The sequence below is a fragment of the Pseudorasbora parva genome, chromosome 8, assembly GCF_024679245.1.
Source record: "Pseudorasbora parva isolate DD20220531a chromosome 8, ASM2467924v1, whole genome shotgun sequence".
Classification (NCBI taxonomy): Eukaryota; Metazoa; Chordata; class Actinopteri; order Cypriniformes; family Gobionidae; genus Pseudorasbora; species Pseudorasbora parva.
Genome location: NC_090179.1, coordinates 28,300,240 through 28,323,809, shown reverse-complemented (window position 1 = coordinate 28,323,809; position 23,570 = coordinate 28,300,240). Strand labels below are relative to the sequence as shown.

The 23,570-nt window shown below is 38.0% G+C and overlaps 1 protein-coding gene across 4 annotated transcripts in view; it reads right to left on the bottom strand.

Annotated features, from left to right (window-relative positions):
- Window positions 1–1,932: 1,932 nt before the first annotated feature.
- Window positions 1,933–23,570, bottom strand: part of cluha (clustered mitochondria (cluA/CLU1) homolog a) — a 27,604-nt gene continuing 5,966 nt past the window's right edge. For 2 of the 4 annotated variants that reach the window (XM_067450621.1, XM_067450624.1), the window contains exons 2-26: window positions 23,360–23,553; window positions 23,105–23,276; window positions 22,881–23,024; window positions 22,664–22,791; window positions 22,413–22,567; window positions 20,091–20,216; window positions 19,350–19,497; window positions 19,183–19,275; window positions 18,403–19,097; window positions 15,954–16,396; window positions 14,905–15,006; window positions 14,701–14,801; window positions 14,185–14,337; window positions 13,763–13,825; window positions 12,494–12,738; window positions 10,954–11,038; window positions 10,712–10,865; window positions 10,495–10,634; window positions 9,673–9,753; window positions 8,678–8,803; window positions 8,331–8,452; window positions 7,626–7,719; window positions 7,052–7,186; window positions 6,883–6,956; window positions 1,933–3,516 (exon numbers count right to left, since the gene is read on the bottom strand). In XM_067450621.1, the coding sequence (XP_067306722.1) occupies window positions 3,390–3,516; window positions 6,883–6,956; window positions 7,052–7,186; window positions 7,626–7,719; window positions 8,331–8,452; window positions 8,678–8,803; window positions 9,673–9,753; window positions 10,495–10,634; window positions 10,712–10,865; window positions 10,954–11,038; window positions 12,494–12,738; window positions 13,763–13,825; window positions 14,185–14,337; window positions 14,701–14,801; window positions 14,905–15,006; window positions 15,954–16,396; window positions 18,403–19,097; window positions 19,183–19,275; window positions 19,350–19,497; window positions 20,091–20,216; window positions 22,413–22,567; window positions 22,664–22,791; window positions 22,881–23,024; window positions 23,105–23,276; window positions 23,360–23,553 (4,100 nt within the window). In that variant the 3' untranslated portion in view covers window positions 1,933–3,389. The remainder of the gene's footprint in view (window positions 3,517–6,882; window positions 6,957–7,051; window positions 7,187–7,625; window positions 7,720–8,330; window positions 8,453–8,677; window positions 8,804–9,672; window positions 9,754–10,494; window positions 10,635–10,711; window positions 10,866–10,953; window positions 11,039–12,493; window positions 12,739–13,762; window positions 13,826–14,184; window positions 14,338–14,700; window positions 14,802–14,904; window positions 15,007–15,953; window positions 16,397–18,402; window positions 19,098–19,182; window positions 19,276–19,349; window positions 19,498–20,090; window positions 20,217–22,412; window positions 22,568–22,663; window positions 22,792–22,880; window positions 23,025–23,104; window positions 23,277–23,359; window positions 23,554–23,570) is intronic. The other 2 variants (XM_067450622.1, XM_067450623.1) reach the window with 2 other exon arrangements.

Below are 23,570 nucleotides of genomic sequence, written 5' to 3'. Positions count from 1 at the left end.
ATTGACCGTGAAAACTGATTTCTTACATGACCCACGTCAATGACTTTAATCTGGGTACAATCAGAGCGCGTGACCTGTTTGTCAGCGTCAAAGCAGCACCTGTGTTATGCTCAAATCAGGTGCACCAGTTTACATTATATTCAGGCTTTGAACATAACTTCCCAGCCATCTGAAGCAAATGCTTTACATTGATATATCTATTTGTCGTGACAACTAAATAAAGTGTATATATAAATGGCAACTTTATTTCCTCTATAACAATGTAAAACAATATTGAAAACAAAAGGTAGGCTAAATGTTTTATGTTTAAACACACCACATGCAATATTTCAATAAATAGAATCGCATGTTGTTTTCAAGTTTCTTTATTCATTTTAATACAAAAGGATACTCGGATCAAAAATAATTAGTTATTTAGAAGAACTGACATTAAGATACCACTCATTAAAGAAACCAAAACAGACACACATAGGGCATGACAATTTTGTGTCAAAAACAGGGAAATTATAAAAAATAAAAATAAACAAAAAATCCAGATATCCTTGTTTTTTTAAAAGAGAAAAAAAACAAGGTGATCTGTTTGTTAGACACCAGATGACTGAGACTGAGCACTGTATATTGCTCTAAATCCATATCCTCAGATAATTTTTAGACATTCTAGTTTATAATGGGTTTGTGCAGATTATTTTACAGCAAATGTAACAAAATGTGTTGCACACTGAGGGTGGAGGATGTCTTAATTGTGACTCCTTCAAATTACTGGTAGCAAATGATTTGCTAAGATAAGATATTTAAATGAACAAAGGCTCTGAACTTTTTTTTAATTGTCCAATCAAATCTCTTCCAACAATTTAAAAATCCCCCAAAATATATATTTTTTGTATATATAAAACACAGGACCGCTGTAACTGAACATATAAAACAAATAACCTATTTTCTGTTTTATATGCAGGCCTTGACACAGAAACATTTTGTGATTAAACTGTAATTTGAAGAATATTATACCCAGGAAGTCATTCAAGATACTCCAAATTAAATACTGTAATTCAAAAAGGAAAATGAATGAAAATACCAGCTATTTTGCATCTTTGATGTCAATACAACCCAAACCTTTCTAAAATATACTAAACACCTAAATTACATTAAATTGGTTTGTCATGCAAGCCATTATTGAAAATCTTGAACTGACATGTTGCTTTGCTACATAACATGAACACGTCACAGATTTGGTGAACATTATTAAGAAATTTAAAACACTTTTGATCTACTGGATTGTACACTATGAGATGTGCAACCATGGAAGCTTGAAGATATTCAATTGAGATCATATTTAACATTCTTGACTGCAGATTGTTTACTTTTTTTTTTTAATAAACTACGGCCCAGGAAAAACCTGAGGTTAAGTACCCATCTCAAGCACACGGAGAGACAGGATTTTCTTGTTAACTCTTCAGTTCAAAGGTCATACTTATTCACCACTGAACTTGTGATGCATCTGTTACTAACTCAAGAGCTTCAGCCACTAAGCACCAGCAAATAAGTAAATTTCCTAACAAGTGACGGCTCCACTTCCAATTCCAGCACTTGTTTCGTTTCACATGTAGTTTATATATTATAATGTAACATCAAAAATTTAGTTTATGCCCATATTCAATGTGTTAATATACTGACTACAGCACACCCATGTGGCACCAAAGGGTACTGAAGTAGACATTCAATGACTTCTGTCCAACATCAAGCTTTCAGATTACAAAAATCATCAATTAATGGCCAAGATATGATAAAACATAAAAATAAAATAAAAAGTTGCCCGACCTTTTGATTTACATAAGCTTAAATAGGCACAAATCTCACACACAATTAGATATTCTTGTTCATAAATATCAATTACGAGTAAAATTTGTTTTTCCCCACCAATTTTCAGAGACAAACCATTTTTTAAACAATTTTACTTTTTGTTTTATAGGGAAATACAACCAAACTAGCAGTTTTCTTGCATCCATGTGCATAATCCAAGGTGCACTTAGTTCCAGCATATTGCTTCATACACGGCAACAATTTTGACATTTGCAGGACACACACAAAGCATGTACACAAGCGCAAACATCATCCGTAATCATCGTTTTTTTTTTTTTTTTTTTTTTTGGTATGTTACATCTGGAAAGTGCAATAAATACTGCTAGGAGGAACACGAATCTAGCAAGTTCCTGAACTGTGTGCTAAATTATCCTGGAGAATATACTGAACTTATCTCGAAAACCACAGTATAGCATTAGTAGCACATTTTCACCATCTTCGTCTTAACAGGTTGAAAGAGTCCATCCGTTATCATTGATGTATGTATAAAAATATCATCACAATATCGTTCTGTTGCAGCAGCTTTGGAGGAATCCTCTGAAAACATTTCTGCACTAACATGAACAACCATAAAGAGACGTACATACATAAACGCGCACACACACACATACAAGTTTAAAGTGAAAAACAGTTAACACAACAGTCCAATTTAAACTGGACATTTCAAATCAGTATTTCAAATCAAAATGAATCAAGTACCTGTCTAACCCCCATGACAAAGCTTTATACAGCTTTCTATAAAACATACATGGCTTAAATTAAAGTTTACATGAGAGATCAAATGGCTTCTCGTATTTTTACAAAAAGATTCCTTGTTTTACAGATGCCACCGATCTAAAATGATTGGTTGAGAAGATGCATCTGTAAAGTTGCAATAATAATCCGATTTTGTCTAAAGGCAGCAGCCACAGCGAGTGCAGAAATAACATATGGGACATAACACTACCATTCGGCCCCAAGACTAGACCTTTAAAGTGTACATTCTTAAGCCCATGATTCTCATATGTCTATCTCTGTTAAATTGTACGGTGAACGTCTCTCATCTGGTGCGCAGTTTAGAAATCACCTGAGTTTTCAGATAGGGAGATGTGTTTTTAGGATCTCTCTACACTCGAGGCTTGGTTTGGGACGGATTGTGGTTTATCCTGGGCTCAGATGAGAAGGTACGAGATGGGGGGTGATGGATTGGATAAGGCTCTGGTATAAAATGTCATGATCATCCTTGGTCACCTCCAGCCTCATCTCTGCAAACTCACAGAGGAAGGAATACATTCTCTCCCATTTACTCTTCTGGTTGACCTCGAGGGGTCATGTTGTTGAATTGCACATGTAAAACATCTTTCATTATCTTTACAGCTACAAACTACACTCTGTACACTTTATTTGTTGCCTGTTCCTGGTCCTCCCTTTCCCATTATGCTCAAATTGAATTGGTTAGATTAGACAGCTCAGTTCTCAGGTCCACAGGTTCAAACAGATGGCTGCTATATCGTGTCCTCCTCATATGGAGAGGGGCTGTGCGGTTGGGTTTGTTAATCATCCACTGGCAGCTTGTCATCCAGCTCTAACGGACTGCCCTGCTGTTCCTCAATTTTCCCAGAATCCTGCATCAGCTGCCGTCTCTGCACTTCAGCCTTCAGATTTTCCAGGTCTTTTTGGCTGTGTGAAGAAATTAATTGCTTGAATTGAGTGAGTATATATATATATTATATACACACACACATATACACACACACAGTATCTCACAAGAGGAAGTACACCCCTGACATTTTTGTAATTGTTTTATTTCATCTTTTCATGGGACAACACTGAAGAAATTACATTTTGCTACAATGTAAAGTAGTGAGTATACAGCATGTAAATTTGCTGTCCCCTCAAAATAACTCAACAGTTTGCCACTGTAGTCCTCTTCCACTCCTCCATGACGATATTACGGAGCTGGTGAATGTTAGAGACCTTGCGCTCCTCCACCTTCCGTTTGAGAATGCCCCACAGATGCTCAATAGGGTTTAGGTCTGGAGACATGCTTGGCCAGTCCATCCCCTTTACCCTCAGCTTCTTTAGCAAGACAATGGTTGTCTTGGAGGTGTGTTTGGGGGTCGTCATCATGTTGGAATACTGGGGAGGGGGTCATGCTCTGCTTCAGTATGTCACAGTACGTTGGCATTCATGGTTCCCTCAATGAGTGCCAGCAGCACTCATGCAGCCCCAGGTCATGACACTCCCACCACCATGCCTGACCGTAGGCAAGACACACTTGTCTTTGTACTCCTCACCTGATTGCCGCTACACACGCTTGACACCATCTGAACCCAAAAGTTTATCTTTAGCTCTATTTGCATTGGATTAGTATTATCTGGGAACCCCTGGTGATTTGTAATAATTGCAGAGAATGTATGTGATCTTAACCCAGTGCGAATCAGCCCTGTCTATATACCCATATACTCAAAATAATTTGTATAGTAAAAATTCCCATACATATTTCGCAGAACACAGAGGTCCTGTGATAATAGTCCCGTGCGAATCGGCATCTCTGTGATTTGGCCAGGATTAGGCGGATCGTATATAATTTTTGCAAGGTTTTTGTTTCCTGTGCGCATTTCTATCTTTATCTTTCACGAAGAATGGAGGCTGCGTTCATAATGCACAACGTTATGAATTCCCGTGCGGTCACACAGATTACTTTCACTTTCAAATGAGTACCAATTTGGGAGCAAATTACTTGAATGGTGTGTTTAATATTAATATCAATACTATTCTTAATGAAAAACATAACAGAACAGTACAACGACAAGCTCACTTAAATGGGCGCTTTCACATATAGCTTTGAAACTGAATCTTCTGCTGTGTGTCAGCTTCTCACTTCGTGATGAATGAAATCTGACTCCTGCCACTGGTCTGTGCTCAGTTCAGTTTTTAATTGTAGTGTCTGTATTCTAGATGAAAAATTATTTTTATTACTATAAAACTATCAAAACAATATTGATAAATATGACTGTTTAGGATTTCATACAGCTATATCTATAACGAAAAAACATTTACAAGTCTTGAGATCATATCAGGGAGAGAAGTCAGTAAATTCAAGTAAAATCACAGGCTTTGCTTATCCCGTGCGAATGTGCCACGCAAAACTTTGATGTGGGGGAGTAATTTCTAAATCACAGAGGTCCTTAGATACTAATCCCGTGCAGATAGGGCTTTTGTCTCATCAGACCACAGGGCATGGTTCCAGTAGTCCATTTCCTTAGTCTGCTTGTCTTCAGCAAACTGTTTGCTGGCTTTCTTGAACTTCATCTTTAGAAGAAGTTTCCTTCTGGGACGACAGCCATGCAGACCATTTTGATGCAGTGTGTGGCATATGCTCTGAGCACTGACGAGCTGACCCCTCAACCTTTTCAACAATGCTAGCAGCACTCATATGTCTACTTCTTTGGTCGACCATGGTTCAGAGTGAAGCCTGTCCTGTTAAACCGCTGTACAGTCTCGGCCACCGTGCTGCAGCTTGGTTTCAGGGTGTTGGCAATTTTCTTATAGCCTGGCCATCTTTATGTAGAGCAACAATTATTTTTTTCAGATCCTCAGGGAGTTATTTGCTCTGTGGTGCCATGTTAAACTTCCACTGACCAGTATGAGAGTGTGTGAGAGCAATAACACCAAACTTAACACACCTGCTCCCCATTCACACCTGAGACCTTGTAACACTAACGAGTCACATGTCACCGGGGAGGGAAAATGGCTAATTGGGCCCAATTTGTACATTTTAACATAAGCCTGGTTCAGAAAGCACAATTTTCAAACTCATCGGGTCACTGTTCTTTTCACACTGCATGACTATCTGAGGTAGTATTCAGTCACTGCTGTGTTCACACTGCACGATGGATAGACGACAGATGAGTTCACACTGCATGACTACAGGAGGAACAAATCACCGACAACTCTCTCCGGTGCACAAACGACGTTTCCCAACTACACGTGTGATGTGACAAGTAAACAACGTGAGATCACACGTGCGTCAGACCGGAGGTCTCGCGCAGGACAAGGAATTGTTATTAAAAATGATAAACTGCACAAAGTTTACTCCAAATTGTCTGTGTGCTGATTTGTAGAGAAAAAGGAAAAAAGATTATGGCAGAGGAAATTGTTGGAGACAGAGGGAGCAAGAATTGTGCTCTGCAAAGTCTAATAATAATTTAAATAATTAAAATAAGATAAATTATTTTGTAATGTGCTGCTGCGGCTGGACGAGCAAATGTTTGGGCTTTGTTTCTGTTTGATATAATTGTAAATATATCTATTAAAATACTGATATTTGGTCTATAACCTCCCGCTGCCAATGTAATTTTCAGTCAGAACATTTCACACAGCAGGAATTTGAATCGCCGACAGGTCCAGATATTTAGCATGCCAAATATCTTGCGGGCGTCAGCGACTCGTGTGATTCTCTCTGATCGCGTCTTTGGTCATTTACACTGCGTGATTGTCACTCGCGTGCACAAGCACCGATTTGCCTATGATTTCGGGCATTTGTCTGCGATTTCACAAAACCTGTCAGCGAGTCAAAAACAGGGCTAAAATCAGGCAGTGTGAACTCGGCTTTAGAGGCGCTCACTTTTGTTGGCAGCGGTTTAGACTTCAATGGCTGTGTGTTGAGTTATTTTAAGGGGAACAGCAAATTTACACTGTTATACAAGCTGTACACTCACTACTTTACATTGTAGCAAAGTGTATTTTTTCAGTGTTGTTCCATGAAAAGATATAATAAAATATTAACAAAAATATGAGAGGTGTACTTACAAGGATAGTTATTACACATGTTATAATTATGTTGATAAATCTTTGATTTGCTTCATAATTGTTAAAAATAAAATAAAGCACAATATGAAAACAAAATGTTCAGTTAAAGTTTGTAGAATATTTTACCCAGAGTGAAATACTGACAGGTAAAGAATATTGCATGACAAAATATTTAAAAGACTATGACTTTTAAACAATGACTATAAAAAAACTGTTTAAACCTTTATATACCTGAGAGGAATAAAGATGATACCATTGATGATATTAAGCTGTTCCAAAACACTGGCCATGTTTGGTGCTGTAAACTACAGAGAAAAAAAGAAAAGAAAAAAACATTAAAAAAATATTCTGAAAAGGTTATGTAACAATTTTCAACTATCGAGGCTGAGGTGTGACTGACTTTGAGAGGCATTATGCTAGCGTTTGATCCGTTCTTGTAGATCTCGTTCATGGTTCTCTGTAGAGCCACAGCCTGCTGTGTGAGGTACTTCAGGTACTCTGAGCTCTCCTTCGTCTTCTCATGAGCTTCACCAACCTTAAACAAGTGTATTGTGTTGTCATTATTAACATTGACAGTATCCTACAACAATAGATGTTTTTAATTTAAAATGTTTATACAACACATTGTAAAATTGTGTGGTCCCATTTACCATTATTTGTGGCTTTTCACCTACAACATCAGGAATTTTTACATTAGGGCTAAACATTTCCCCACATAGATTTCACACCAGCTTCAAGTTGTTCACATGAATTTGGTGCCTTGACCAACAGAAGGCTGCATGATTTGATAGTGACTTCTGTGTGAGTGGTGCTTTATATAATCACTGAACTATAGATAATGGACTTTCTTTGGCAGCAAAACTTTCAACAATTTCAGTAAATTGACTGCACCATAAATGTATCATTAAAATTACATCAGGTCCGATCTATATGGGATAGCAGGTCTGATACTGTACATGTTAGGTTGAGTGTACCTGGTTCTTGTATATGGTATAACCCTCCTTCTCATGCTGCAGTGCAGAGCGGAACTCAGCCTTGCTCTCATAAACTCTGGCCACTAGGTGATGACTGCAGAAGAACAGAGAGGATGAACATTACTAGACATTTTGACTGCATATGACACCAACGATTTGAACTAGGGCTGGGTTGACAATATTGAATAAATCAACTGTAGATCGATCCTAGTTTGATGATCCAATAGAGATTCTAAAATCCCAAGAAACAAAGTCCTCAGCATCATAAAATTTAGATGCACTATTACATATGCATTCGTTTTTTTACATAACCTTCAAGTGGTCTCATTTATTGAATATATGCCATTAAAACAAGTTATGAAAGCTACCATTAAGATGTTTATATTTAAAATTACAAATTAAGAGTAGAAACAATTATATCATTAAAAAGTTTATATAAAAACAACCGTTTTTGAGTATTCATTATTAGATCTAAAATGGACTCTGTTGTTCATTTAACCTTTTATATTAATGTACCAACTGACATTTCCCCAAATTTTTTACAGCTTCAGTTGACATGCATTGTGCCTGACATATGCCAAACGAATAGATACTGAATATAATCTAATCGATATTGAATATAATAAAATCGCAATCAATTGCGATGTGAAACCTGTGTCAATATCCAGCTCTAATTTGAACTAGTGTCTAGACAGACATACATACCTGAGGGCTACTTTCAGGGATCGGGTCCCATGGTATTTTGAATTGATAGCCAGGGCGTTCTCCAGGAAACGCAGAGACAGGTCATACTCCATCACACCATGAAGCACCAGACCAATATTGCTCTGTGTCAGAGACAAAGGATCATAGGGAGATGTTAACATTTTTCCACTTGCCTCAACTTAAGTGCCCAAAGGAATTAAATGTCCTCTTGTCGACAAGGGTTTCAGGGTTTTTCAGGGTTTACACCAACAAATAAAGCTCAGAACATTTGGTTTAGTTCTTTGCAAATGAAAGGATGACCACAGGTTCAGGTCAGGTCGACGACAAAATAAACGTTTTAGGCTTACATCGAGCAGGGCCATTTCAGGATGGTCCTCCCCACACACCACGAGCATGAGGTAGCGAGCACGGTACAGCAGCTTCAAGGCAGTGGACAGCTGGCCATTGGCAAAGCAGTACAGAGCTAAGTGCATCTGTGGAAAACAAACATGAAACATCACACAGACTGATTTGAGGTACATTTATTATTTTCATTTGTAATAAAACATGTGGTTCTTGCCAGTATCAGATCAGTATATCTGCTAATATGGCTTGAAGTGATTACCAAGCTGTTGCTTGGGATTGCTAAAGCAATATGAGTATTTGTTAATGCATTTCAGGTGGTTGCTTAGATTCTTCAATGCTTGTCTGTTTTTTAATAGCTTAGTGTGTCTGATCCCTAAGAAAAGTAACAGCACACCACATGATTTAAAGGATTAGTTCACTTTAAAATGAAAATTACCCCATGATTTACTCTCCTTTCTTTCTAATGAACACAATCAACATTCTTACACAGCTCCAGGGGATAATAAAGGCCTTCTGAAGCAAATTGATGGGTATTTGTTTGAAAAATATCCATATTTAAAACTTTATAAAGTAAAATATCTAGCTCCCGCCAGACCACCTTATGTATACAACTTAAGCAGAAAGAGTAACCCCTCTCACTGTTTAAAGCGCTTACGCTAAATCCAACATCATACATTGTGCAAGTTACGCTTTTTTTGGGAGGCGAATATGGAAGGCGGTCTGGCAGAAGCTAAATATTTTATTAGAAAGATTTAAAAATGAATATTTTTCTTACAAGCCTTTATTAACCCCCTGTAGTTGTGTGGGAAGAGCCAGGATGTTTATTAAAATAACTCTGAGTTCATCAGAAAGAAGAAAGTTATATGGATATAGAATGACATTATAACATAAACTAATCCTTTAAGACAAAAGGGTTTGTTCAAAGTAAGAGCAATAGTACGAACCTTAGAAAACATCACAAATAAAATATGTCGAGGGGAAAGAAGTAGATACTTACATATTCTTGAATAGTGTTGGGGTGTTCAATACCCAACGCTCTCTCACTCATCAGGACAGCCTTCTGCTGATTGCTCAGAGCCTTAAAAAAAGGGAGAGAAAAAAAAAAATCAGCATCACTAAATTCTAAATAATTAATCAATAGCTGATATTAGTAGTCTTGAAAAAAATACTAATTCTTTCTTTTATTACATTTTTTTTTAATAATAGTTCAAAGGAGAAGCTGATTTTCATTTGCATCCATTTCAAAATAAAAAATAAGTTAGTTTCTCGAGATTTTTCAAATGGTTTTGAAATTAGTCTCTTTTGCACACTGTATTTATTTGCTCAAAAAATTGTCTTGTGACAATTAAAAAAAGAATAAAACATTGAATTTAAAAAAATAATGATCCTGTGATGGCAGAGCTGAATTTTCAGCATCATTACTCCAGTCTTCATTGTCACATGACCCTTCAGAAATCATTCTAACATGCGAATGTGCTGCTCAAGAAACATTTTTATTATAATCAGTGTTGTACTGCTTCATACGTTTGTGAAAATAGTTATACAATTGTTTTAGTATTCTTTGATGAATAGAAAGAAAGAAAAACAGCATTTATTTGAAATAGTGAAGACAGATTTATGTCAATGTAATGATCAATGTAATGGATCATTGCTAAACAATTTTAATTTGTTTTCAATCTTACAAACACCAAACTTTTTAACAGTAATGTACATTCATCTACAAAATTAATCTGAAGAATTTAAGCATAAGTAACTCTTTTGAAACAAATTCAGCCATTTGTCTCCAAACATTTGACTGGTAACAGTTTTTAGTATGTACCTCAGGGTGATCACCCATGATGTAGTTGAGTCGGGCCAGAAGGCGCAGACAGGCACAGATCTCCACATGCATGGCTCCATACACATTGTTGAAGAGGTTCAATGCCTCGTTGATGAGCTCACAACCCTCCTTTAGGAAGCCTACGAAAGGCGAACACGCGTCAATAAGCATTACAAAACCACTGTACGTGGAGGTTCATTGATGTGTTTTAAGGTACCTTGCTGAACCTTGGCCTGTCCACTTTGGAAGAAATGGAAGGCATCTGAGGCTTTGGGGTTGACGTGTTTCACGACGGGAAAGATATTTAGAATGTCCTCCTCGGTGAAGGCCGGCTTGTGGCGGCTGTCAAAGTTGTACTCCTTTATCAAGATCTGCAGAGGAAGCACAAAGGAAAGTCTTGTCACTACCGGCCTGATGGAGCACCTCAGAAACGCGTAACAAGATCGATAACAGCACTACCTGAATGCCAGTCTTGATTGATATCTCCCTCAGCAGTGTGATCTTCTGTAAGCCGTACTTCTCCACTGCTTGATCCACACTTTCACTGCAAAAAACACAAAAGCACAACACAGTTAAGGCCGACACACACCAAACCAACACGCATTGTGTGCGCCTAGACTAAAAAGTTCCACTTTAACACACTGCAAATACTATAGTCAACGGCCAACTACGTTGAGCTCCTACTTGAGAGGAAATAACTGTCTATATAAGATGATGTCAGTAGTCTATATTCTGCAATCAAAAAAAAAAAAAAAAAAATTAGAACTGGGGGTATACAATGCTTAAAGGGTTACTTCAGTTATCAACATATGGCCCTGTATCAGTAGAAACCCTGGAGTATAATCAAATGATTGTGCTTTTTACTTCTTTGCTCACTTTCATCACTATCGCTTTTCTTCTCATGTTTTCTTCTCACTTTGCTCACTTTCATCACTATCGCTTTTCTTCTCATGTTTTCTTCTCTTTTCTTCTCACTGGTTCATTAAAGTCCCCATGGCATAAAAATAGTTTGGCTTTTAGTATGAATATGTTAGCTATAAGCTAGTGATCTGCAAAACACATTTTGCTCCAATTCACATTTAGAAGATTTAGGCGTTTAAAACCTACAGTCTCTCACTTCCACCTATATGAATCATTGATTGCACTTCAGCTTCTCATCAGATTTTCTGTTTAATCGAAAAGGTCTCTACAATCTGAAGAATCGTGCCGTCTACACTATAAATGGATACTGAAGCTGTGGGTGAAATCGGTCACGCAATTTCTATTTATGGAATGCACTAAATACGGAGTGATTCAGAAAGTGTAAATATGCTTTCCATTGGGGCAAATTAAGTCTGGTTTCACGTTTGGCGTCACCACCGCACAGTCTGCAGCAGTCTAGAGACATGATAGCACAGAGCGGATCATATGATCAAGTCGCTGCAGACCACAAAATGTATCACTCATTTGAATTCTGCACAAAATACTATATTTTTAAAGCGAAGGAGAAACGGTTAGACTCGAAACAGCACTGACAAGCAAAAGAGATGACACCATAAACTACACATCCTCAGCATGATTATGTTCACTGTTTTGCTTTAGTCAGTTTCATATTAAATCCAAAAGGCTGTCAAATGCAGCTTTTCCGAGATCAACGGCTTTAGCAAAATGCTATTGGCTATCTTAAAAAGGGGGAGGGGCTGCTCAATAAGTTATGCCCTGTCTTCCTGTTTTAGTGGCACTTCAGAGGGCCTTTAAGCTGAACAGTTTTCTCTCTCACCAACAAACACAGATTCAACATATTCAGCCTGCTCACGCAGCGAAAAAAAATACAGACAAAGTTCAACAAGTGCCAACGATGCCGAACACACAGCACAAACTAACAGACATGCAACAGACACTTTTAATGATGACCTGATGTTGGTCGACGATCAACCATCAGCTTGGTGTATCAGGGCCTTTAGTCTCCAAAATACTAGGTTAATAAAACCAGAGATGCTTATATATGACTAGTTCTCACCATTGTAGATTAAAGTGATAGTAACTCTGTGCCTCAGAGGTAATGTTCTTCCACAGGTCACTGGGTGTTAGGCTGGCCCAGGTCGTGTTGTCTCCTCCACCAGGAACACGGTTCCGTCTCTTGCGGTTCTTTCTGCGGGACACCAGCTCATCTGCAGGAAGGTGAGCCACTGCATCTGGGAAAGAGCTCAAGAGGCAGTTCAAGAAGTGGCTCACCGCAGCGGATAAAGCAGAGAGCTCCACGCCCTGCAAATCAACAAACACACAAGCATTAACACAAAGCTAAATGTTAATAAATATATAAATAATCAACAGCTACAAAAAAGTAAATTTTATCAAATAATCTACAGCTACAAAAAAGTACAAGTACAATGGTATGGCCATTGTTTTAAAGGGGTGGTTGCATGCGATTTCACTTTTTTACTTTAGTTATTGTGTAATGTTGCTGCTTGAGCATAAACAGTATCTGCAAAGTTACAGCGCTGAAAGTTCAACGCAAACTGAGATATTGGCTTTTTAAACTTATGGCAGTTTATTGCCTACAAAAATGGCCGGTTTGGACTACAACAAGCTTCTTCCCGGGTTGGTGACATCATAAACCTTAGCCACCGCAGATGTGACTTCTGCCCGTAATGGTATGGGCCGGGGCGTTTCTGGACAACCTGTGCTTGGCACTTCAGCCAATAAAAATACATCTAACTACATTTGGCCATCTAATCAATCTAAGACCATTGCGTTTTTCAAAGAGATCGGCTTCATAGAAGTAGGAAGCAAACAAGCCGTTCAAAGGACAGTGGATACAGCGGTGTGGAACAAAGGAAAAATATAAAAAAATATGGTGTTTCTTTTTTTTTTAAAGAAGTATTAAGACATGTTATACTGCGTCCCATAAACACAACCAAGCCAAGAAAAAAAAACACTTTAATGAAAATGTATCATGGAAAACACCATAATTTTGTACAATATATGTAAACAAATTTGTGCAATTAAGAAAAATAATTTTTTCAGCAAGGATGCAATAAATTGATAAAAACTGAAATACAGATTTATAATGATTTCTATTTCAAATGCTGTATTGAAATATTTTCTTAATGTAAAAATGATATTTTAAATAATATTTATAAAATATAATTTTATTCAAATAAACATAGCATTGTTTAGCATATAATTATTTCAAAAACATTTAGAAAAATCTTACAGAGCGCAAACTTTTGAATGGTAGTATATGTACTATGGTATTTCCATTCAATGTACCATAGTATTAACTTACCTGAAGATATGTTTTGAAGATATGCTTTGCACATCTGGTGATCAGCTCACTGATTCCTATTCTCTGTATGTACAAATAAAACCAATTAAATGCCGAGTCTTTATTATAATATAAAAAGGTGTAAACAAAAAAAATAATATACCGGTAATAATCTATCAGGTGTACTTTATTTTACAGTATGTGCATTTACATGTACTTACAGTATAATTACCTAAGAAATTACCAAAGAATTTAAAGTAACTGCAAGTTTTAAGGTGAGGTGTACTGGTAGGTTCAAGGTTAGTACCTAGTTATTACCCAGTTATTGTAGCAAATATAATAAGTTCATGGTATATATATATGTGTGTGTGTGTGTGTGTGTGTGTGTGTGTGTGTGGTACAGAACTTTAAAATAAAGTGCTACCAAATAATCCTTTACTTACATAGATGTGTTCAAGTTGTGCTTTTGCAGGCATGGTGTCCACAAACTCCAGCACATTACCAAGATAACGCACATTAATGCCACGTTGATGAAGGGCTTCCGTCATTGTTGCTCCATCCATAGGCAAAGAACTATGATCTAAACAGTCTTTTACCTGTAAAAAGGTAGTCAAAAAAAAAAAAAGTCAGCAGCCAAATTAATATATTCTACAAACACTTCCTAAAGGCATTGTTTTAAATAGCATGTAAATTCAACTCTAATATTAATGCGTCAAGCTGCTATGTTGCATGAAAAGCATAAAAAGCATATGGTTAGATTAGTGGGTTATATAATTTGTGGTGAACTGTTTATTCCGAATATTGTTTGAATATTTATTGAAAAGTGGGTTCTTTTATCATATTGCTGTAGCTGTGGTTTTATAATATCAATAATACACTTAAGGGAGTGCAATGATAGCCTTTCATTGTTTAGTGCTTTAATATTTTTTTTGAGAAAGCAGGTTGCTTAAATCACTAACAAAAGAAGGGATCTGGCAGGACACTAAGAAGGCTGCAGCATCTTTAAGAAGTTGCTTCTGTTTCTCGATGTCCTCAGCGCTGTCATCTGGGAAGCGTACTCCTGTAAGAGATAGATGAGGTCATGTGACCATTTGCCTATATTGTCAAAAAGATAAAAATCAAACATGCATGCACACGCGCATGCACACACGCACACACATTACCTGGAGAGAAGATATCTGGATTGAAACGGATGTCGAAAGAGGTGTTGCTGATGGAACCCACGGCTTTGCAGGCGTTGAGGACCACCTCTCGACTTTTAGGATCTGTTAAAAGGCAAATGTTCCACAAAGTGTCAAAATGAATTCACCATTAAAACTAAAATGTCACAAACTTAGCAAACAAAATCATTGATAACCATGAGGTCAAGTGTTTGGTTAAATCAGGGGTTTTCAAACTAGTGGTGTACAAACAAAATGTATATTATTTAATTGTATATTAGATATATCATCAACAAAAATATTAAAGTTTATCCAGATAATATAACACTTTTACATATTTCTGAAACAATCATTTAATTTTGTTGCCTTAAGATATACATTTAAAAAAGGTCATGAACTTCATTTTTTGCACTTATAATGTTTTTTTACGTTAAAATATTAATTTAAAAGGCCATTTTCTACCCTGGTTTGAACGCTCTGTTGGCATGTCTGCTTAAAGACTACAGTGTAAACGCCCACTGCTGTGATATATTACTATATAAATATTAAACATGTATATAAAGTTTGAAAACCCCTTGCCTCGATTATTAGCATAATTAACGGCAGGGTTATAAAACCACCATCACCACAAGTTAATCCTACAAACAATAAAATAATTTGATTTTTGTTTGAAAAACTTAGGTTTTCTAATCACACCACAGAGAAAGATTAGAAGGGTGTTGCCAGGTAGAAAATGTGGGGGAAATAAATGGTAAAAGTCCCAACAAATTGGAGCCAGAGTATTACAAAGCCAATCTAAGAGAGCATCGTCTCCGTTAATGAGCCTCAGAGAGAACATGAGCATACAGCAAGAGGAGAGATGCACTGAATAAACACAGATAGCAAATGAAAAATGACAAAAGCAGGACATCTAATGAGTTGATGACAGAACTCAGATGAAGCTAAGATAAGAGAAGAAAAAAAGCTGAAAAAAAAACAGTACATGTGCATGTCTCTGCCAGCTCTTGCTCTTGTTCCCTCTCATGCTCTTTTTGGTCGCTCACAGGACGTACCAATACCTGATCCATCTTCTGCTGCTAAGGACTCGGCCAGCTCTTTAGCTTGGGCAAGTCCAGGAATTATTTCATCAGCTTCCTTACCCTCCAAGAGACTATCACACCCTCCATTTTGCCTCTCTGGAGCTGAAGGCTCATGAGTACCGTTGGTGTTTGCCGTAGGAACTTGTGCTTTCAGATCGCCTGGGGTTTCCTGGTTCTCAGGAGCAGAATTTTCAGACACAGTCGTTGCCTCAGAGTCATCAGGGGTCAGAGTGGATTCAGACGAAGTTGGAGAGGTTGGCGTGTCATCAGGAACCTTTTCAGATGCTTCGAGAGCCAGTGGTTTGCTTTCAGACTCCACATATGCGGTGCTTGTATCATGCAGGGCTGCAGTCTTGTCTTTGTTCGCTTTCTGCTGCATCAGCTGGAGTGCTGCCATTTTCATGAAGAGGAGATATCTGAAGCACAAGAGGATGACATGTTTATACACACTGACCACTAGCCCTTAAGACATGCAAGAAATGAGCAATTAAGATTACTTTTTAATTTTGTACTAGTAGTTACAGGCCTATTACGATAACACATTTTGCTGGACGATAAATTGGCCAAGAAATTATTGCGATAAACGATAATATTGTCGTTCTGAGACCATTTTCATCTAAAATAATGATACTCGCATAAAAATGCAGGTACACCTTTTCAAAGATCAATAAACTTTAACCCTTTAACTGTCACCCCCGTTTTTGAGAATAGTCATGAAAATGCACTATCCAAACTTAAAAGGCTGTAATTCAAGAATGGTTTGGAATATAGACTTAAGTTTGGTCTTGATTTAAAGAAGACAATCAGCAGATTATTACTGAGGTGAGAGCATTTCAAAATATGAAAGAATGAAAAAGTTATGGAAGTTTAAATTTACTGAAAATGAAAAATACAGTACTAAATATTTTTTATTTTATATAAAATATATATTTTACAAAAAATGTTTTACTCTAAAATTACTATAAAATCAAAGGCATATATCTAACCAAGTTGTGTTCCAAATTTGAAGTTGATATCACAATAATTGAAGTCCCCATGAGATTTTGTTTAGGCGCTGTACCAAAAATAGCCACCGGGTGTCATTCAATTTCCATTGATTGTTTTTTTTGATGCATTTTCCTGTAAATTTCTGTCCAAATATCACTTCCATCATAAAACAGTCACCACATATGGAACCTTGAGACTCAGACCTTTCCAATGATATGTGTTTTGTCAAGATTAGAAAAGATTTTGATTATAAAGTAGTTAAAATACATTTCGTAATATGAAACATGACACTGCCCACTAGGGGAGGAACCCGCTAGAAGAAATTAGAGTACCGTTTCCATGGTAACGCAACGTCTGATTTCAAAACGGTTTTCACAGGATGAATTTTGAGTTCGTAAGCTTTCGAAAGATACCTAATTTATGATAATTACTAAAATATATGATACGAAAAACAGGCAATCAAAAAAAAGAGCGCCAAGCGTCCCACCTGTGGGACGGTGACAGTTAAAGGGTTAATTTCTAAAGACTAATTAACACAAAAAAAATTGAAAACATTTTAAATAACCACAATAAATGAACAAAACAACCAAAAACAATAAAAGCATGGACTCTCAAGTCTGTTTAAAAAAATGCATTTAAATAAGTACCAAAAACAAATAAAATGTATGAAAACTTCAACGGATGATTGTGTTTTAGGTGCATATTAGGGGCGGCACGGTTCACAAAACCCACGGTTCGGTTCGTATATTAATTATCCACAATTTAGGATACAGTATATATATATATATATATATATATATATATATATATATATATATATTATATATATATAACTTTTTATTTATATTATAGTAATGCACTAGTAATGCACAAATTGAACTTCACCATCTCTGAGCACGAGGGTGCGCGCGGCAAAAATTACGTCGATGTGGAGTGCGCGAGACCCCATTTTGCTTGGCGTTGTGCACGTGAAATTTCGTAACTTTGCGTGTGGCTCCGCAACCGAAGAACCACGAGTTCCAGACGAATCTGCTGGCTGTGAATTACGTCTCATCACGCCGCACCCGGTCTGCGCGTCGAGTATAAACACCTCCCCAAACGGACGAGGCTCGCGCAGTCAACGAGAGAGACGAGGAAAACAAATCATGCAAATGGAAATTATCACGGCCGGAAAAATTATCGAGCTAATTTTTTTTATCGTGCGATTAATTGATTTATCGACTATCGCGATAGGCCTTGTAATATATTGACAATAAAACTATAAATCATAAAGTCTTCATAAGACTTTAAATTATCTATATAAGAATGAATCCATATATTCAATGGTGCCTTTTTGGAACCTGAAATCCACTGGTGGTTCACAAAACAGTTTCATTTGAGGGAAGAACTTTACTCAGAATTGAACGAGCATGTTGATCAAGAAGCAGAAACACACCTGTGCTCTACAAAGGCCTCAATGAGCTCCTGGCGCAAGCAAGCCAGGCGATGGCGATGTTGACGGGGAAACCCCAGCTTCTGGCTCTCAGGGGTAAGCTCTTCTCCCTCCACTGGCAGGAAGTTGAGGTCAGGAGGGAAGGTTCGCAAAAGGTCCAGGATGTAATGGCGCCCATCGTTGCCAATGATACCCTTACACTCCACAGAGGAGCACAGCTCTACAGAGGCGTCTTTCTCGTTGAGCACAGCATGCCGCTGCACCTTTAGGGGGCGGCTGGTCTTCTCCAAAAACTCCAGATACTTGGGATGGGACACTACGGTCTTGCCGAAGTCAATGGAGCCATAAATGACACTCTGCTCCTGCTCCCGCTCTAAGATCCCAGGAATGATGGACTGAGCGGTTACACGGTAACCTCTGTAGTCCACCACCACTGTGCCCAGGGTGTACAGCCCCTCCACATCCACAGCACTGTATGCCCTCACCCCATTCAAGTCATTGGTGGGAGCGGCGTGGGCAGCAGCATCTCCGCCCAACTCCCTGTAGTGATCACGTACATCAAAGCCCAAGCTGAAGAAAATGTTGTTCCAGATGAACATCTGCATACGCGTCTCCTCTCCAGGATTGATCGCCATAACATTGCCATCGATCACAGCCATCGAACCACGCGTCGCTGCAGCGGCAAAGTCACTATGAACCTAAAGAACAGAAGTGCATTTGTGAGCTGAATAATGTATTAGATTTAAAACATACTTGTTCTGAAGCTAGTGCTGGTATGTTCACCTTAAATATGGCTCGTTCTCTCAGCAGGCGCTCAGGGAGGTTCTTACGAGAAAGTTCTCTGGTTGTCTGGAGCTCCTCATTCCAGTCTCTAGTCTACCATAGAGAGCAAAATTTTAATAGCACTATAAATAAAAAAGACCCAAAAATTCAAGCTTTTTAGGACATACTTGGCCAGGTATGTGCTCTTCATAACCCAGACGGGAAGTGTAGGCATCCTCAGCTCTCACACAGTCCATGGCATGGTCAATCTGTGGTGCAGTCCAGCTGTACACTTGGAAGGGAGTAGCTATTCTCTCAAATGGATGTCTTTGCACCCTATTATCAATAACATGACATAATATAATGAAGATCGGGGGGACTGTGACACACATTTAGACTCATGTTCTCAATTAGAGGGTCTCAGATTCCAAAGGGGGGCCACAGGAGAACTGCAATGTATTTAAATTTACAAATTATTGTTAATATATTAAAAGAACCTTCCTCAAACTAACATGCCAAATCAAGATGAAAATTGAAATCATAAAAGAACATACGGTTCTTGAAACCTCGGAAAATTACAAAGTGAATCATAATTAATTAATTTAAATATCTCAGTACTCCAGGTTTAAGGTTTGAAAACAAGCAGCTTTGTCATTAATAAAGCAGATTTCCCTGAAGAGAGCGTTCCTGATTTTGTGACCACATCAGCATAATTGCATGTTGATAATGCAAAAAAAAGTTCCCAGGTGTCCTTTGTCACACTCCTGTGTAGGATGTTAATACTAAGTGCAAATGTGGCTAGCTGAGCTAAAATGATACATCATTATTTAAACAGGCTAGATCCAGTTTGTGCAAAAGAAGTTCTTTAAGTCAAAATTTAAGAGGAAGGTTAAACTAAATTGGAGGTAATAATAATAATAGTTAATTACCTCTTCTTTTGCAGAGCAGTGAAGTTCTTCTTGAAGGCAGGGCTGATCTGGCTCAGCAGTTCCACTAGAGAGTGGCTGAGGAAGCTGGGGTTGGCTGGCTTGGGGTTGAAGATATAAGTGGTGGACCTGCAACAAATATTAAAATTCTATACTAATGTGTCTAAAAATTTTTTTTTAATATATATATAAGAAAAACAAAAAATATATAATTTGACATGCTACAACTGAATTTGGCCATCACAACATTGTTTTTTTACATTATAATTTAATATTTTTGTTTTGTTTGAAACCTGCAATTGTAGTTATTTGCATAATTATCTGTACGTGGGCTGTGCATTAGCACGACGACTCAGCGTGGATGAATCTAAGGTTTTTGAGGAGTATGTGAAGCTGTCAGTCACCACACTTCATGGATACTGTACTTTGGACTCACAGATTTGTAACACTTTAGAATGGTCATTAGTTAACCTTAGTTAACTGCACTAGTTAACATTGACTAATAATGAACTGCACAATAGCTGCAGCCCGGAGGCTTGCTCCAAACAACATTTCGTTGCAGTGTACTTGTACATTTGTAATGACAAATAAACTTCTATCCACTTATAAAGCATTTATTAATCTTTGTGAATGTTAATTTCAACATTTGCTAATGCATTATTAAAATCTTGTTAACATTAGTTAATGCATTGTGAACTAACAGGAACAAACCATGAACAGCTGGATTTTTATTAACTAACGTTAACAAAGATGAAGAAATACAGTAACAAATGTACTGCTCATGGTTAATTCATGTTAGAATAATAGTCATTAGTTAATGTATTAACTAAGGTGTTACCCAGATTCTGCGCATTGGAAGTATGACCAAAATAAGACTTTTCCCTGTAAAATGTCATCTGAACAAGTAGGCAAACATATCTGCCATTTCTGTTCAGACAAACTGAGAAAAAAAACATTACAATAGTTCTACCAACGGTGATTAAATCTAACGATTCCTCATATCAAACAAGCAAATCATTATTATTTACTTTGTTCTCAAATTGTTAATGTTAACAACATTAGCATAGCGTGATTAGGTGTTTATTAGCGTTACCTGTAGATTTAAATTTCTGTACAGTCTAATCTTTTGCTTTTGACTACAAGTGAATCTCTAGTTGCCACTGATGAAGAAATTTGGGCCTTTACAATCCACCATCAAATGCAGCATCCTCATATGCGATATAGCGTAGCCGGGACTCCTTTATATAGAAGTGACGTAATGACGAAAAGCACCATGTTCAAATGGCACCATTCTCGAATTTCCTGTGGAAAGTTACCAGTACCAATCAAATCAGAACACATTATTACAAGCTTACCATTGTGATTCGGGTAAGGAGCTAGTTTTGAACACTGGCTGGTTATGTACTTTTTAATGTTTTAATTTTTAACTAGGTCTGCCAATTTAACACGTTACTGGATTAATTAGTTACGGTAAAAATACGATGTTAAAATTATTAACGCATTTAACGCACTTGCCCTGCCCCAAAGCTAGCCTACTTAGTTCATCTTAAATTTCATACAGTTGATTGATGAAGAATATTGTGCAGGGGTATTATATTAGAATGCAGTTAGAATGCCCATAAAATTCATGATACAAGGCAAAAATGCCCCTGTTTGAGTTGTAGTATCAGGATGTTTTTACACTGGGCACGTTTGTTGTGGTCCGCATCATCAGAGTGGGATTGTTCCCGCCAGTGATATGCCAGTGATACTGCAGGCTTACTCTTGCTCTTATCCAAGTTAAATCATCAACACTAACATCCCTTACATGTGTTTTATTGAACTAATTACATCGTCATCTTTTCTTGCGCACCCGAGTCTGTGTTGCTTTCACATTCACGTGAATCACAGCACATTTAGAGCAGTTGCGCAAACGAAAAAGCAAAGCTGCATTTAATAACAAGTTGCACAAATGAATTCAGACCACCTCCATTAGGCAGTCTCAGATTCGGTACCCCTGAGCTCAGCTCACCAGGGAGTCCGCATGACAGCTTTCACATTACCAATTTTTCATGTCAACCGTGTCCCGTTTCGAACTTAACTGCCAGTTTGAAAATTAAATTAGATGAATGAAAAATGTATTAATCGACAAATTGCGTAATTAATTGGATTTTCTTTTTATTAACTTGATAGCTCTATTTTTAACCAAAAAACATTACGGAATGTAGCTTTAAAATTAATGTTTACTTCTGGAACCCAACTTTTGCACTCTACAGCTGATGATTAAATGCCACATGACCCATCAGAATTAAGTACTTTAGAGGGCCGTATGACAAAGTCACTTACTGATTGAGGTAGAATCCGCGGGTGGAGGCAGTGATGCTGACGTGCCTGTCCTCGACAGTCACGATGTACAGATACATAAGGTCTCCATGCATCTTCCTGTTGCCAGGCGGTGGGTTCCAGCCACTCATTGTTAAGACCTTCAGGCACTGCATAGGCTGTAGACAGAGGACAAGGCAAAAGTAAACACGAATCTCAAAACAAAAGCAAGACATCGTGAAAGAGTCATGGCAAAATCTGTAATCTGCTCCCACCTTCCAGTCTTTGTTCTGCGGCTGAAGGGGAACCAAAGGACGCTCTTTGCTGCCAGGCAGAATGTGTTCAGGTGGTGTGCAATCAATCTGCTCAAGTTCACTGCCCTTCTTTTTGCGTCTCCCAGTATCTGCAGAGGTAAGAACAAACAGGCCATCGAATACCAGTCATCAATCTCCTAGAAACCATTTAAGACCGCTCATTCTTCCTGTGACAGACCTCCAAGATCACCATCAGTGAAGACACTGAGAAACGAAAGGGAGTTGCAGTCCACTCCATTATAAGCATCTGATGGATCCAGACTCTTCAGCAGGTCTCTGATGTGACGTACGTGAATGCGAGCTTCACGCACTGTGTAGGGCTCTACAGCAAGGAAACAAAATCGCTGAAAGCTCAGTACCTTTAAATGAGACGTATACTTAAGATACAATTTCGAATTGTACCTTCGACCACTTTGAGAAGGGAGCCTTCCTGCAGGCCCTCAATGGACTTGAGTTCGGCAAAGTTGTCGAGCACATTGCCGTCGAGCTGCAAGGAGAAGCAGGTGCGGTGGCAGGTGTCCTCACGGTCCATCAGCACTTGGTGGATCTCTTGCACCATCTCTTGTGGTGACACCTGAGTAGGAACAACAGATTTTGTTACAATATTTTGTTAGAAATGTCTGTGTGATGAGCAGTCAGTGCAAGAACAGGGCTCACCTGAAGGTCAAAGGGTTCAGTTCCTGGTGCTTGGATCTTTACAGTAAAACCAGTGTCTTGAATTACAATCACTTCCTGTTCGTTGGCGTCCTCTGCAGGGTCTGCCTCAGCACTGCCATCCTGCTTGGAGTCGGCCTCCTCAGCCTGATCGTGACCCGTGTCCCCGTTCATCACTGCTGTGTCACCACGGTGCCCTGTGGGTAGAGAGATT